The sequence below is a fragment of the Schistocerca gregaria genome, chromosome 10 (assembly GCF_023897955.1).
Source record: "Schistocerca gregaria isolate iqSchGreg1 chromosome 10, iqSchGreg1.2, whole genome shotgun sequence".
In the NCBI taxonomy this organism is placed as follows: domain Eukaryota; kingdom Metazoa; phylum Arthropoda; class Insecta; order Orthoptera; family Acrididae; genus Schistocerca; species Schistocerca gregaria.
Window position 1 is genome coordinate 141,104,673 of NC_064929.1, and position 13,625 is coordinate 141,118,297.

Genomic DNA, 13,625 nt, shown 5'->3' on the forward strand with positions numbered 1-13,625 from the left:
TTGTTTTTTGGGAAGCATTAATTTCAGATCAGAATTAGAACTTTTGTCATATTAGAGGTACGGTGAGGTGATCAATAATCTCTCTCACTTTAATGTCACTTCGTGTGAAGATTTAAATATTTTACAGAATTAACGACTTTTGGGCAGATTAGGACCTTGTATTGTGATAGCGGAAAAGCTTTACTTCACGCAACTAGTAATCATAGTGCGTGACAGTTTATGGATATTAAACGGGAACAATCTTTTTATCGAAAGTGACAGAACATTGTTTAATATCTCTGATATTTATGGGATTCGAGATTACATACTTATTCAAAGAACCCCTTTGAATGTGATCGTGCGAATGAACTGATTTATTAATAATTATTCTTAAATAAAATAACTTGTTAATTTGAAACTGGCTATTCGTCTTGAACTTTACTTCAATTTAAATAAATAATTATGTTATGTGATTTTCACCAAAAATAAACTGCAGACTAGTAACTGAAACAAGTAAATGAGAATCTATTGAAAACACTAGTATTAATTTACTTGTGGTTTTTTTCCTTCAGAATTGGGAAGACAATACATGTAGTGACTCACTGGGGTTAATTTAAGAACGAGCCAGGACAAAACAAAACCCCTCAATACCAGTCACTATATAGATAAATTAACATTTTTACTTTCATGCAAGATACGGAAGTCGGGATAGAAAAAAGGGTCGCTACACTGGTCACTCTTATTCACTGCCATTACTTCTGTTTTGATTTCACTTATTGTCAGATTGTATTTCTGAAAATACTCTACCCGAACATGCTCTGAAAGCCCAGTGGTACCAACCAACCAATGTAGCATCCACAGTGCATAGGCTTGACTGGATGCGGATATGGAGGCACACGTGGTCAGCACACCATTCTCCCACCTCTTGTCACTTTCGGTGAGTGGAACCATTACCTGTCGGTCAAGTAGCTCCTCACTTGGTCTGGCATGGCTCAGTGCACCCTGCTTGCCAATCGTGCTCGGCACACCTGGACAGTTACTCATCTAAGTGCTAGCCGAGCCAAACAGCACTTACCTTTGGGTGATCCAACTGGAATCAACATTACCACTTCACAAGGTTGTTGGCTGTTTCTGTAAATAAGTGAAGCCAAAACAGTAATAACACCAGAGAGAACAATCATCGAACTAGAAATGTTACTTTATTTTTGTGTAATCAATGTAAGCATTTGTGTATGTATTTTATAATAGTGAATTTACAATGCCTGCAAGAAGATCTTCCCTAATTCAAGATCGAATTAAAAAAGAATCACATACCTTGTAGCAACTCACAGTTATTTTGTCATCCACTGTACATGTGTGCAGTCTGGTGAAAAAATACCACGGTACAAATGTAGGAGCAGAAAACCGTGCATAGCCAGTGTATTGCACCAGTGCCCGTTAAAATGCTTAAGGTTTCCTAATTGTTAACACCATTTGCCCTGCAGTCTACAGTGCAGCCACCGGTGTGTGTACAGGTGCTGTCGGCCGGAGACCTACTGACACGCGTAGTGGTCTCGGAGACGGGCGGACCACCGGGTGTGCCCGCACCGTCACTGCCGACCCAGCCTTCGACGACGGACGTGGTGAAGACGTACCTGGCCACATATTTGTACGTGCGAACTGTGGCCGACGAGCGTGGGAGCCCCTCGTTGACAACACAGGTCGTCACCTCCACCGAGGTGGTGACCGACCGCTTCTACCTGCCTGCCACCAAGAGACCGCAGCTGCCTGCCACCACAACCACCATGGCGACCAAGCAGACAGAGACATCGACAGCCGTTCCGACCCCAGCTACGGTGGACGAGGCATCTGTCACGGTGAGCACTTGCACTCCTACTCTCTTTGGTCACAGGTCCGGGACTGTTCGATCGGTTCCCTGAAGAAGAGGTTCCCACACTGTTTGGACAAAATAGGAGCACTTCAGTTGCAGAGCTCATTTCCGCATGTATCTTCAATGAATACATCTTTTGATCCCCACGGTACTAAAACACTACTGGACGCGCTTGTGTCAGTATCTTACCTGGTTTTTGTGACGTTCTGTCAACCTGTCAGCAAAAATGGATGGTGTTTTCATAGATTTACCCTAGTCCCGCTCCCACACTGCTTATGACAGACTTGAGTCGAGCCTGTGATTGGGGATTATATGAACTTGCTGTGTTAACATTACACAGTTCATCTCTCACGATTAAAGCAATGGTTCTATTTTTCTTATGTTGTTACCTGCTGCTCATTACCTGGAGTTGAGGAATCCAATCTCCATTTGTCTTGTGGCTTTCCTTTCGTAGAAGCTGTAGTGGAGGCTGTGTTCTGAAAACCGTCAGAATTTGTGAGCACAACAATAATTTTGACAGGAAAGAGGAAAGTCTTAAAATAAATGGAACCTGGTTTACAGCGCTACAGGTATCAAGGAGTGGGTAATGAGGTAAAAAGGGGAGAACTCCAACAGTAATGACTGTGGAGAGGCCCTCACTCATTGGTGTGGCAAGTACACATTATAAACTCCGACCACGGGCTCAACACCACTCTGCCACTGGCAGTGAGGACAAGTCTTTGATAATGCCTGCAGTCACGTTGCTGAAGCTTCAGAAAAATCAGTGGATGGCCATCAACCAAAGATCCCGAGATGAGTGACAATAGGCAACTCATCAAGTATGTGGGTGGCTTGAAGACTTCTTAAGTAATAGAACCCAGTATGTTGTCCTCGATGGTGAGTGTTCATCGGAGGTGAGGGTATCATCTGGTGTGCCCCAGTGAAGTGTGGTAGGTCCGCTGTTGTTTTCTGTCTACATAAATGATCTTTTGGATAGGGTGGATAGCAATGTGCGGCCATTTGCTGATGATGCTGCGGTGTACGGGAAGGTGTCGTCGTTGAGTGACTGTAGGAGGATACAAGATGACTTTGACAGGATTTGTGATTGATGTAAAAAATGGCAGCTAACTCTGAATATAGATAAATGTAAATTAATGCAGATGAATAGGAAAAAGAATCCTGTAATGTTTCAATACTCCATTAGTAGTGTAGCGCTTGACACAGTCACATCGTTTAAATATTTGGGCGTAACATTGCAGAGCGATATGAAGTGGGACAAGCATGTAATGGCAGTTGTGGGGAAGGAGGATAGTCGTCTTCGGTTCAGTGGTAGAATTTTGGGAAGATGTGGTTCATCTGTAAAGCAGACCGCTTATAAAACACTGATACAACCTATTCTTGAGTACTGCTCGAGCATTTGGGATCCCTATCAGGTCGGATTGAGGGAGGACATAGAAGAAATTCAGAGGCGGGCTGCTTGATTTGTTACTGGTAGGTTTGATCATCACGCGAGTGTTACGGAAACGCTTCAGGAACTCGGGTGGGAGTCTCTAGAGGAAAGGCGGCATTCTTTTCGTGAATCGCTACTGAGGAAATTTAGAGAACCAGCATTTGAAGCTGACTGCAGTACAATTTTACTGCCGCCAACTTACATTTCACGGAAAGACCACAAAGATAATATAAGAGAGATTAGGGCTCGTACAGAGATATATAGGCAGTCATTTTTCCCTCCTTTTGTTTGGGAGTGGAACAGGAAAAGAAGATGGTAGTTGTGGTACCAGGTACCCTCCGCCACGCACCATATGGTGGATTGCGGACTATGTATGTAGATGTAGATGTAGAAGAAGTGATCATGAGAGCCTCAAAAATGTATACGTCTGTATCTGTCCTGAGGAGTCAGAGCTTGTACATCTTAGAACATTGTGGTGTTATGTTTACTGGCCATCAAGTCCAAAGTTACTGAGTTCTGACCAAAACTGGTTCAATACGAGGCGTCTGCCATTTGTAACCTGCCTCACTTCCCCCTTTTTTGCTCGTATTCTTCCACTCATGCCTAATTTTTCTACTAATTATTAGGTGCACTGTATAAAAATTTTGCACCTGGGGCCCTCACACTCCTCTGGTGCATGAAGCGGCTTCTACTAATTGTCATATGTCCTATATAGAAATTTTACAGTTGTGGCTCTTATAGTGCCCCTCCCAGCTTACCACTACAAATGCCAACCTGTTTGGGCCTTAAACTGACACTGTTTCCAACCAATTTCATTTATCAGTTCCTGTTACTGTAACAGTGGTCACAAATGTAATTGGGGTATTTAGTGCTACAGTATCTAGTGTCATGACAATATACTGGATGCTTGTAAAACTTTGTCTCCTAAACAGAATACTGGGGAGATGGAGGATATTATGGTGGATGATACCTTTTCTTAACTCTGCACGCTTTCTTGTCACTATGTATAGTTTAGTAATCCTCAGATAGAGACTAGACTAGACTAGAAGTAGACTTCCTCAGTAATTTTGAGACTAATGTCACACATCCCTCCAACTGAGCAGCCGTCCACAGTTTGGAGCTAATGTCACCAGACAAAATATTAGTCACCCATTGAAAGAACACACTTATCTCATCACTTTGTAGCACTGTGGATTGGTGTAAAACTGCTAACAAGTTATCATTTGACCCACCACCACTACTTTGTAACCCATGGCAGTGAAGTGGTGTGTTTTTCCTGGACAGTTGTATGGAATGAGCATTGTAAGATGGGTCAATGTGGAGAAGTGCAGAATGGCAGAAAGGAGTTGTCATGTTTAGATCCGTGCCTGACTACACCCTGAGTGAAGTTGCCTGATTTCTTGGAGAATGAAAGTGGATTGTCCATTGTGTCTACCAGGAATGGTGTACTGCCCACAGCACGTAACATGGCATAAGAACAGAGCTCGTGAAAAGATGCTATCCAACAGGGATTGGAGATGAGCGCCACACTTTCTCAGTGAGAATCGATTTCAAATATGACAGAAATTACTGCTGTCACTGAATCCAGGTCCATTGTAATGAGTTTCTAAGTGAACATCGCAAAAGAGCTGTTCGCAGTGGAAATGTGGAGTTGGGTTCTTCACTGGTCATTGCTCACATTGGTCATTGCTGCACATCTTAAGTAGCCCAAACAGTATGGAAACTGTGCATTAGCCGTGTGGGATCATGTTGCATGGCCTTACAAGTCATGATTTTGCCTGTTTTCAACGCATGGGACGTTTTCAACGAATGGGATGTGGAGTGTGTTGTTTAGGCCAGAAATTATCGTGTGATATTTAGCGGTTTTTCATACGGCGACGTGAGTTCACTCACTCTGTTTGTAATAGATATGATTTAGGATGTTTGTTTCAACTTCCACTATGACTAAGTGCCGCCCTGCTTCTACTTCTTCTTGATAAATATACTGTGTACAATTTTGTCCTCCAAGATGACAACAGCTGTTTTCACTAGACTGCTCACATACATGTTACTAGATTGTCAAACATTCAAGAACTTGGTAGTACCTCGACTGGCCCCCTAAATCATCTGATTCTAGCCTGATAGAAAATTTCTGGGACGATCTGGAGGAAGTGGTGAAATGTAGCAATCAACATCCTCACAGTCTGGTAGTTCTACATGATCTTATCTTCAATGACTGGCTAGATATGACACTCGTGATGAATCTTGTGGACTCTGTTCATCATCAGTGGCCATCATCAAAACTAGTCACTATGTTACACAGTATTAGTGTTGTGTCTCCTGTCTGCTGTGGATAGCCAATTTTTTTCTCTGGTGTGTTAAAAAGTTCTGGCATGGTCTTAGATCAACAAAATACACTGCTGGAAGAAAAGTGCAACACAGACAAGGATAAGGTAATTTTACTGACAAGTGAAGTGACAGGCAGTTCATCATTGTAGGAGTATATGATAACAAATTCAGACTGACTGAAACACATGTCACAGTAAAGGGAACCCAATACACAGTGTATCTCCCTGTCAACATGGGCACGTATTCTCACATGCAAATGATCATAAAGGTGCCAAATGGAATCCTGCAATAGATCATCCCAAGCATCTTTGGCCTTTTGTTGCATTTTGGCAGTGGTTCTTGAAAGCCCTGGAGAATGAGTAAGTTCTCACTTCATCATGTCCTGTACATGTTTGATTGGCGAAATATCAGTTGATCTTTCTAGTGAGGGCAGTTGTTGTACAAGCCATATGTGGATGTGCACTGTCCTGCTGAAAATACACATCACCTTCCTGTCAAAGAAATAACAGTAGTGTGGGGATAACATTCTGTGTAATGTAGTGGACACTTGTTGCTTTACCTTGCAGAAATTCCATATGTGAGTGCAAGTTGTAACTGGTGCCCCATGAAGCCTGGGGTGGGACCAGTGTGGTGTGGATGAACGTACTCTGGAATAGAACCTCACCAGGTCTACACCATACACATGTATGCCCATCACTCACTTACAGACAGAACCTACTCTCTTCACTGAAGACCACTTGGTGCCATTCCACTCTCCAGTAAGCTCTCTTAAAACTCTGGAGTAGCCATGCTTGGTAGTGTCATGGTGTCAGTGGTAGCCTGGAAAAGACACAAGTGGTCTAATCCTGCTGCAAGCAGGTGGTTCCCAGTGGCCCCTGATGCTGCTCACTCAGTGTGTCAATCTTGAAGTGTTTTGTTACCATGTGAACATCCAGAACCTGTTCTATGGCTCTGGAAATTTTCTACAGACCGCTGTTGAAAGCAGAGATACACGACTGCTACATTGTCCCCAACATGAGCAGAAATTTGTCCATCCAGCTTCCCACAATCCCACAATGTAACCCTATTCAAATAGCTGAAGCTTTTAAAGATGAATATGTACTTGTTGGCAGTGAGTATGGTTATACCCCGTAATAAACATTGCAATCACTGTTCACCCCAGCACAGTTACTGCCTGAAGAGTCAAAACAAAGGGTATATAGACAGGCCTCCTGAGCAACATCTGATCACCAATGACCATAACAAATGAATCAGTAGCACTAGAATCCCTCAATATGCAGATATTATACCATGGTGACTCAGGGCACAGTCTCCGAGGATGTTGCATATTTTTTTATTTATTTTTTATTTATTTATTTATTTTTATTTTTTTATTTTTTGTTTGGCATTGTATGTGTATGATTGTTTTGACAGGACAGGATGTCAGTCTATTATATATAAGCCCAAAAACAAGTTGCTAGAGTAACATATTTGTACTGTGGCATTTATGTTTTACTGCCCAGTGGCTTCAGGTTCAGCAGGATGGAGAGTCAGGTTGTGAGTGTGGCTGTTCACAGGCAACAGCGAAGCCCGATCCAGTGGATGCCCCACTGCCGTTCCTGGTGTTCGCCACCAAGACCTACCTGACCACGTTCACCTACCTGACGACACTGCTGCAGGCCGCGCCAGGAGACCGCACCTCAACTGTCATCAACTCGCACACCAAGGTCAGTTCTGCAATGTGTCACTCTATAACACTGCCATATTTGCCCATACTGTCTCCAGCTGTACCTCAGTCAGAGCTGTCCCACAACTGTAAGATCTACAGGGTGTTACAAAAAGGACTTACCAACTTTGAAAATTCATATAAATTAATTCAGAGTACCTACACAGGTGATTGTAGTGTCAATTTGTAAGGAAATTCGTCAAGTTTTGTCTCACATAGTTTGCTAGTGTTGAATCAAACCATAAGAAGCGCTATTGGCGGCTACATTAAATATGATTGCCTTCACTGGATCCAAGTGTGCTAGCTGTGTTCTTTGGTTTGAACAATCGAAGTCAGTGACAACAGTTCAGTGTAATTTCCGTACCGAGTATGCTAAAGATCCTCCTAGTTGGCCAGCAATTTATGAGTGTCATAAATGTTTTGTAGAAACAGAAACAGGGTGCTCGTTAAGACATGGGAAATTGTCAGGTCATCAAAGCACATCTGATGACGTCGTTGAGTGAGTGAAATGACGTTTTGTCAATAGCTGTACAAAATTGACCCGGTGTGCCTCTCGTGAATATCAAGTCCAGTATACGACTGTTTGGCGTGTGTTGAGAAACCATTTGCATTTGAAACCCTACAGATTTATGATCATACAAGCAATAAAAGACACTGATAAAATTGCTTGCAAGAACTTCCATGCAGACATGTTAAATCGCTTACATTGAGCAAGAAGGAAGAGTAAAGCGCCTTTTTTACTGTAACAGAACCATCACAGGATAGTGTACCTGGATATGTTACAACAAGTTTTGATGCCTCAGATTGATGAGGATGACGAAGAAAGAAATGTTTACTTCATGAAAGATGGTGCACCACCCCACTACCTGGCTGAAGTCAAGGGTTTTTCTCAGTGACTGTTTTCCAGATCAATGGATTGGCTGTGATGTGCCAATTGCATGGCTGCCACGTTCCCCAGACCTGACATCACTCGATTTTTTTATGGATATTTATCAAGGATATCATGTATGTACCTCTCTACCTGAACTTAGAGCAAGAATTTATGCCACCACTGAGCAAGTTACACCTGCAATGTTGCAGCGAGTTTGGGAAGAAATTAACTTCATGGGATGTGTGCAGGATAACCAATGGAAGCCACATACACCATCTTTAGTTTAAGAAAAAAACTTGCTGTGGTTCCCTACAAAATGACACTAAACCCAACTCTCTATCTCATTTCAATGAATTTATATGACTCTTTAAAGTTGAAAAGTGCTTTTTGAAACACCCTGTATTATGAAGACATCAAACCTATTTATGCCCAAAAAATTGGGAACAAGGAATCATCAGAGCTGTGTGTTTCAATGTAGTAGATTAATTGCTAATGGTAGATGCAAGAGAACACACAGCTTCTTTCTTCCTAGATATGTGAAATGCGTTCCACAGTGAACCATATCTTGATCTACTAGTTGTGGTGAGATCATATGGAATATTTTTGTAGATACATGATTGGATCAATGAACATTTGACTAGTACACTATCCAGTCACATTTATGTGACCATCTGTCAAAAGCCTGAATAACCATCTTTGACAGTGTGGACCACCACAAGACATGCGGAAAGAAGATCAATGTGGTTCTGGATGGTATTGCCAGGGATGTTGCCCTACACCAATTGCAGTGCAGGGGCCATTTGCACTAAGTTTCTCAGGTGAGGATCCATGTTGCAAAAAGCTCGATTGAGGCGGTCCCACAGCTTTTCGATTTGGTTTAAATCTATGTAGTGGCCAGGGAAGTACAGTAAACTCGTATTTGAGCTCGTCGGATTGTGCACATATACTGTGAGCTGTGTGATGTGTTGTAATGTCCTGCTTTCAGATGCCATAGTGCTGAGGAAAAGCAAACTGCATGCTGAGGTAGACATGGTTCCCAAGGACAGATGCATACTTGTGTTGATCCATTGGGCATCCCAGAGTGATGAGATCACCCAGTGAATTCTATGATAACATCTCCCAGACCATAACCCTTCCAACAATTGTCACCGGGTGTTTGCTTTCAGATGTTTAACACCAAACACGCTAATAGCCGTCTGGTGGGTTGGTCCCCATATGCAGCAATGTTTGCTGAACAGTCATTGAGGAGACACTGTTGATAGGCCCTCAGTTCATCTGGGTGGTCAATTGCTCAATAGTTGCAAGTCTATTCACATGTAGAAATGTGCACACCTGTCATCCACACCTGCCATCTATGGCTCATTGTGCACCACATTTGCTTGGCACCAGTTTTGGATAGTGCACTTTTACCATGCACGGTATGTATTGAACACAGCATCATGCGAACAGTTTACAGACTTAGCCATTTTGGAAACACTTCCCCCTTGGCCCAAAAGCCAATGATCATGCCCATTTGGACATCAGATAAATCGCTTCATTTCTGTATTTCGACAATGACTGCACTGTAGTCTGCGTCCCCCGACATGTTTTATATACTCCCCACTGCTAATGCTGCCACCTGCCATCTGTGAGTTGATGTTTCACACTGATATCGAACATAGTTTGTGGTCACATTAATGTGACTAGACCGTGCAGAACATAGTGTAATCTAGTAAAGTGTAAATGGTTGAAAGAAAGTGCACTGATAACCTCACCATTGAGCATCCATAAACTCCAACATTCACGCATGCTGGTCTACAGAAATGAGAGTTGTCCTAAGGCAGCTTAATAGGACCTCTGATGTTTTGAGCAGACATAAACAGTTTATCAGATTGGGTCAGCGAGTCCCTCATATTGTTCGCTAACAGTGCTGTTGTCGACACAAAATTATTGGCATCAGATGATTATAATGAGATGCAGAAAGGCTTGGACAAAATTTCCACATAGTGGAGTAATAGCTCTTTTCTAGTGTGGTTATTCTGTATATAAGGAAAGATTATGCACTGGATTTCTCCTTCATAAATGACATTTGTTTGTGAGAACATCGCATTATGCCTCATGCGAGGAGGGTAAGTGCCTACCACCACGTGTTGGAATTAGACTGTGGCAGGAGTGTGGCCTATCGAGATGGTAGTGTATTGTTTCACAGTCTTGCTGCCTGCACTTGACAGTGCCCTGTCACTATTATGTGAATATGAAAGTGACGAGTTCAATAAAGCTGTGCTAAATGCCATGCAGGAATTCAGTGCCGCTCACAGCTAGCACCCAAGGGGATAGAGATATCATTTGTTCGGCCATGCACAATTGTATAGCCTTATATGTTATTCAGGTCAGGAAATGGACTTGTTTGAAGCAAGACTAATATTCACAAGAACAGTGTGATGATGTCTTGGAACAACACAGACCTCAACACTGCCACACAATTAGCACCTGAGCGGACAGATGTGTCATTTGCTCGACTGTGCATGCTATTACAGCCACATACATTACTTAAGTCGGGAAACAAGCTTGTTTGCAGCATGACTATAGGCTGGTTAAAATCACTTGATAGTTGAACTTAATAAATTGTAGTTGGTTTTCTCCAATCAGAGTACTTAACATCATTCCTCAACCATTCACCATTGCCAAACTACAATTACAATTCCTTCACTTCCAGTTCCTTTGTATTTCTCGATGTGTGTGGATCCCAAATCCTGGGTCTGGCCCTTTTATTTCATACTTCATCACTTGTGATAACCAACCTCCCTCCCCCCCTTTCTTCCCACACAAGAGAAATACACATGTTTCAGACAGAGCACTAACTCATCACTACTGGATATATCTGCAAAATACATGATTCATTCTCATATATACAGTTATTGTAATAAAATAGATCAGCTTACATTAGATAAGCTTCACATGAAATTTCGTGTAGCTGAATTTTTGGAGCCTGCAGGCAATCATTGTGACTGGATCACTGGAGTCATAAATATAACAACCTTCCCCAGTCCCATGGCATAGAATTATGGTTAGCATATACACCTGATGTGTGGAATGCTATAGGTGCAAATCTTTTTTTTTTTTCTTTCTGAACTAATCAAAAGACTTTGATTGTTTTTTATTTAATTGGTTTAAATGTAATTTTTTTATTTTAATATTTTTTTAATAATATTTATTGTCATGTTAACTTTTTTTACTTGCTCTTATTTTTTGTCTGGGACCTGCTTGTGTCTCTTATAATATGCACCCAAGTACCATCCAGGACTGCTCATTGGTTGATAATGCAGCACCTTGTGTAGCCAGTGTCAGCGTAGTTTCAGGTAACCAATGACAGCAAGAAATTACAGTGTGCTTTTATTGCAGAAATGGAAATTTTCCTTCTTGAGTTTGTTCATAGAGGTTAGCATTAAATTACATGAACAAAGTGATCAAGATTTTATTCCTGCAACAGATTTTTTATTGGCATTTTCTCATATAAATTGCACCTCATGGGGTTGTGGTTAGGGCTACTAAACAGTTCATCTCTCACAGTTCAGTCACTGGTCACATAAATTCGACTCTCCACAGAGCGTCTCTAACACTGGTCACTTCTAACATTTCTCCATATTACACGTGAACAGCATTTCTGAAGTGACCCACCATGTTTGTGTGTTGCCTATAACAGAGCGGTAGCTAGCAGCATACGTGTCAGCAAGTGACAGACATCTACTATCAAGTTATTTTAATCAGACTACAGTATTCACATGGACAGTTTGATGAAGTCTAGAGCAACACAGACTGTCAGTACAGCAGCCATTGTTGTAGCTTCCATTGACATTGCAGCAGAGAGAAGTGCACCAACACTGAATCAGGAAGGGCATCCCACAGTCTTTTGTAGACAAGTCCCAGGTCTGCAACAGCATCACAGTAGACGTATCTGTGTGTGGATGCTCTGAGGAAAAACAGTTTGTTGCCAGATTGCATTTGTCATCATCATATAGGCCAAGACCAGCACCTGGCATTGGGAACACAATACCCTCTCACCTCTGGCGTCTACTTCTTCTTCATTTTTTTATGTACCACACAAATTTGATATATGACAAGCATCCTTAGCAACATGATCAGTTCACTTAAAATTGGAAGGGGGTGGGGAGGGGGGTGGGGGTAATAGTCTACATATGGATAGGACAATGCCATGTCCATTGGAAAATGGGGCAGTCTGCTAAAAGTTGTAGAAGTTAACGCTAGCTGTTACGTAGCTCACTGGCAAGGATATTGATCTTAGTACTCCTAATATACTATATATGCACATTAAATTAAATTTTGTTATAAATTATATTTATTGGTGCTACACTCTGTTGCCCAGTAGTGTAATTGCCATTGGATGTGACAGTTCCTTTCTGTACCACACCAGGAGGTGACGCAAGATGGTGTGTTTGTGTGTGTATGTGTAGGTGGTGCAGAACATTGTGACGGAGACAATTCCTCCCAGCCTGCTGGGCGCAGACCAGCTAGAAGCCTTGAGGAACTCCCTCCGGGCGACGGCGACAGTGGCTCCGGAGGCCGACAGTCCCAGCGTGGTTGCCACGGCGACCCTGCCAGGAGGTCAGCAGGTGCAGGTCATGGCCATGAGCCAGCAGTCACAGACACCTGCTGTGCAGCCCACGAGGACGTCCGAGCCGGAGGTCGTCGCACCCACCACGGCTCCGGATGTTGTGCAGCTGGAGCCCTCTGTAGACACACTACAGCCGTGAGTCTCACCTTCCATACCTGTTGTAGAAGCTTAGAACATATTCTGAGCTCAAACGTAATTAGGTATATCAGACAGAATGATCCCGTCCATGCCATCCAGCATCAGCGCTGAAAAAATCAATCATAGGAAAGCTGACTTGCTCTTTCCTTATGTGATGTCCTCAGAGCTGTGGATCGAGGCAGTCATGTAGATGCAATATTGTTTGATTTCCGAAAATTGTTTGACTGAGTACCACACCTATGCTTACTATCAAAAATATGATTGCATGGGGTTGTTGTTGTTGTGGTCTTCATTCCACAGACTGGTTTGATGCAGGTCTCCATACTACTTTATCCTGTGCAAGCTTCTTCATCTCCCAGTACCTACTGCAACCTACATCCTTCTGAATCTGTTTAGTGTACTCATCCCTTGGTCTCTCTCTACGATTTTTACTCTCCACACTGCCCTCCAATATTAAATTGGTTATCTCTTGATGCCTCAGAATATGCCTACCAACTGATCCTTTCTTCTAGTGAAGTTAGGCCACAAATTTCTCTTTTCTCCAATTCTATTCAATACCTCCTCATCTAATGCTTCAGCATTCTTCTGTAGCACCACATTTTGAAAGCTTCTATTCTCTTCTTGTCTAAACTATTTATCGTCCACGTTTCACTTCCATACATAGCTACACTCCATACAAATACTTTCAGAAAC

The 13,625-nt window shown here is 42.4% G+C and overlaps 1 protein-coding gene across 4 annotated transcripts in view; it reads left to right on the forward strand.

The window, feature by feature from the left end:
* Positions 1-13,625, forward strand: part of LOC126293200 (uncharacterized) — a 638,519-nt gene that overhangs the window by 506,898 nt on the left and 117,996 nt on the right. For all 4 annotated transcript variants that reach the window (XM_049986324.1, XM_049986325.1, XM_049986326.1 and 1 more), the window contains exons 7-9: positions 1,494-1,835; positions 7,163-7,312; positions 12,634-12,929. In XM_049986324.1, coding sequence (XP_049842281.1) covers positions 1,494-1,835; positions 7,163-7,312; positions 12,634-12,929 — 788 coding nt within the window. The remainder of the gene's footprint in view (positions 1-1,493; positions 1,836-7,162; positions 7,313-12,633; positions 12,930-13,625) is intronic.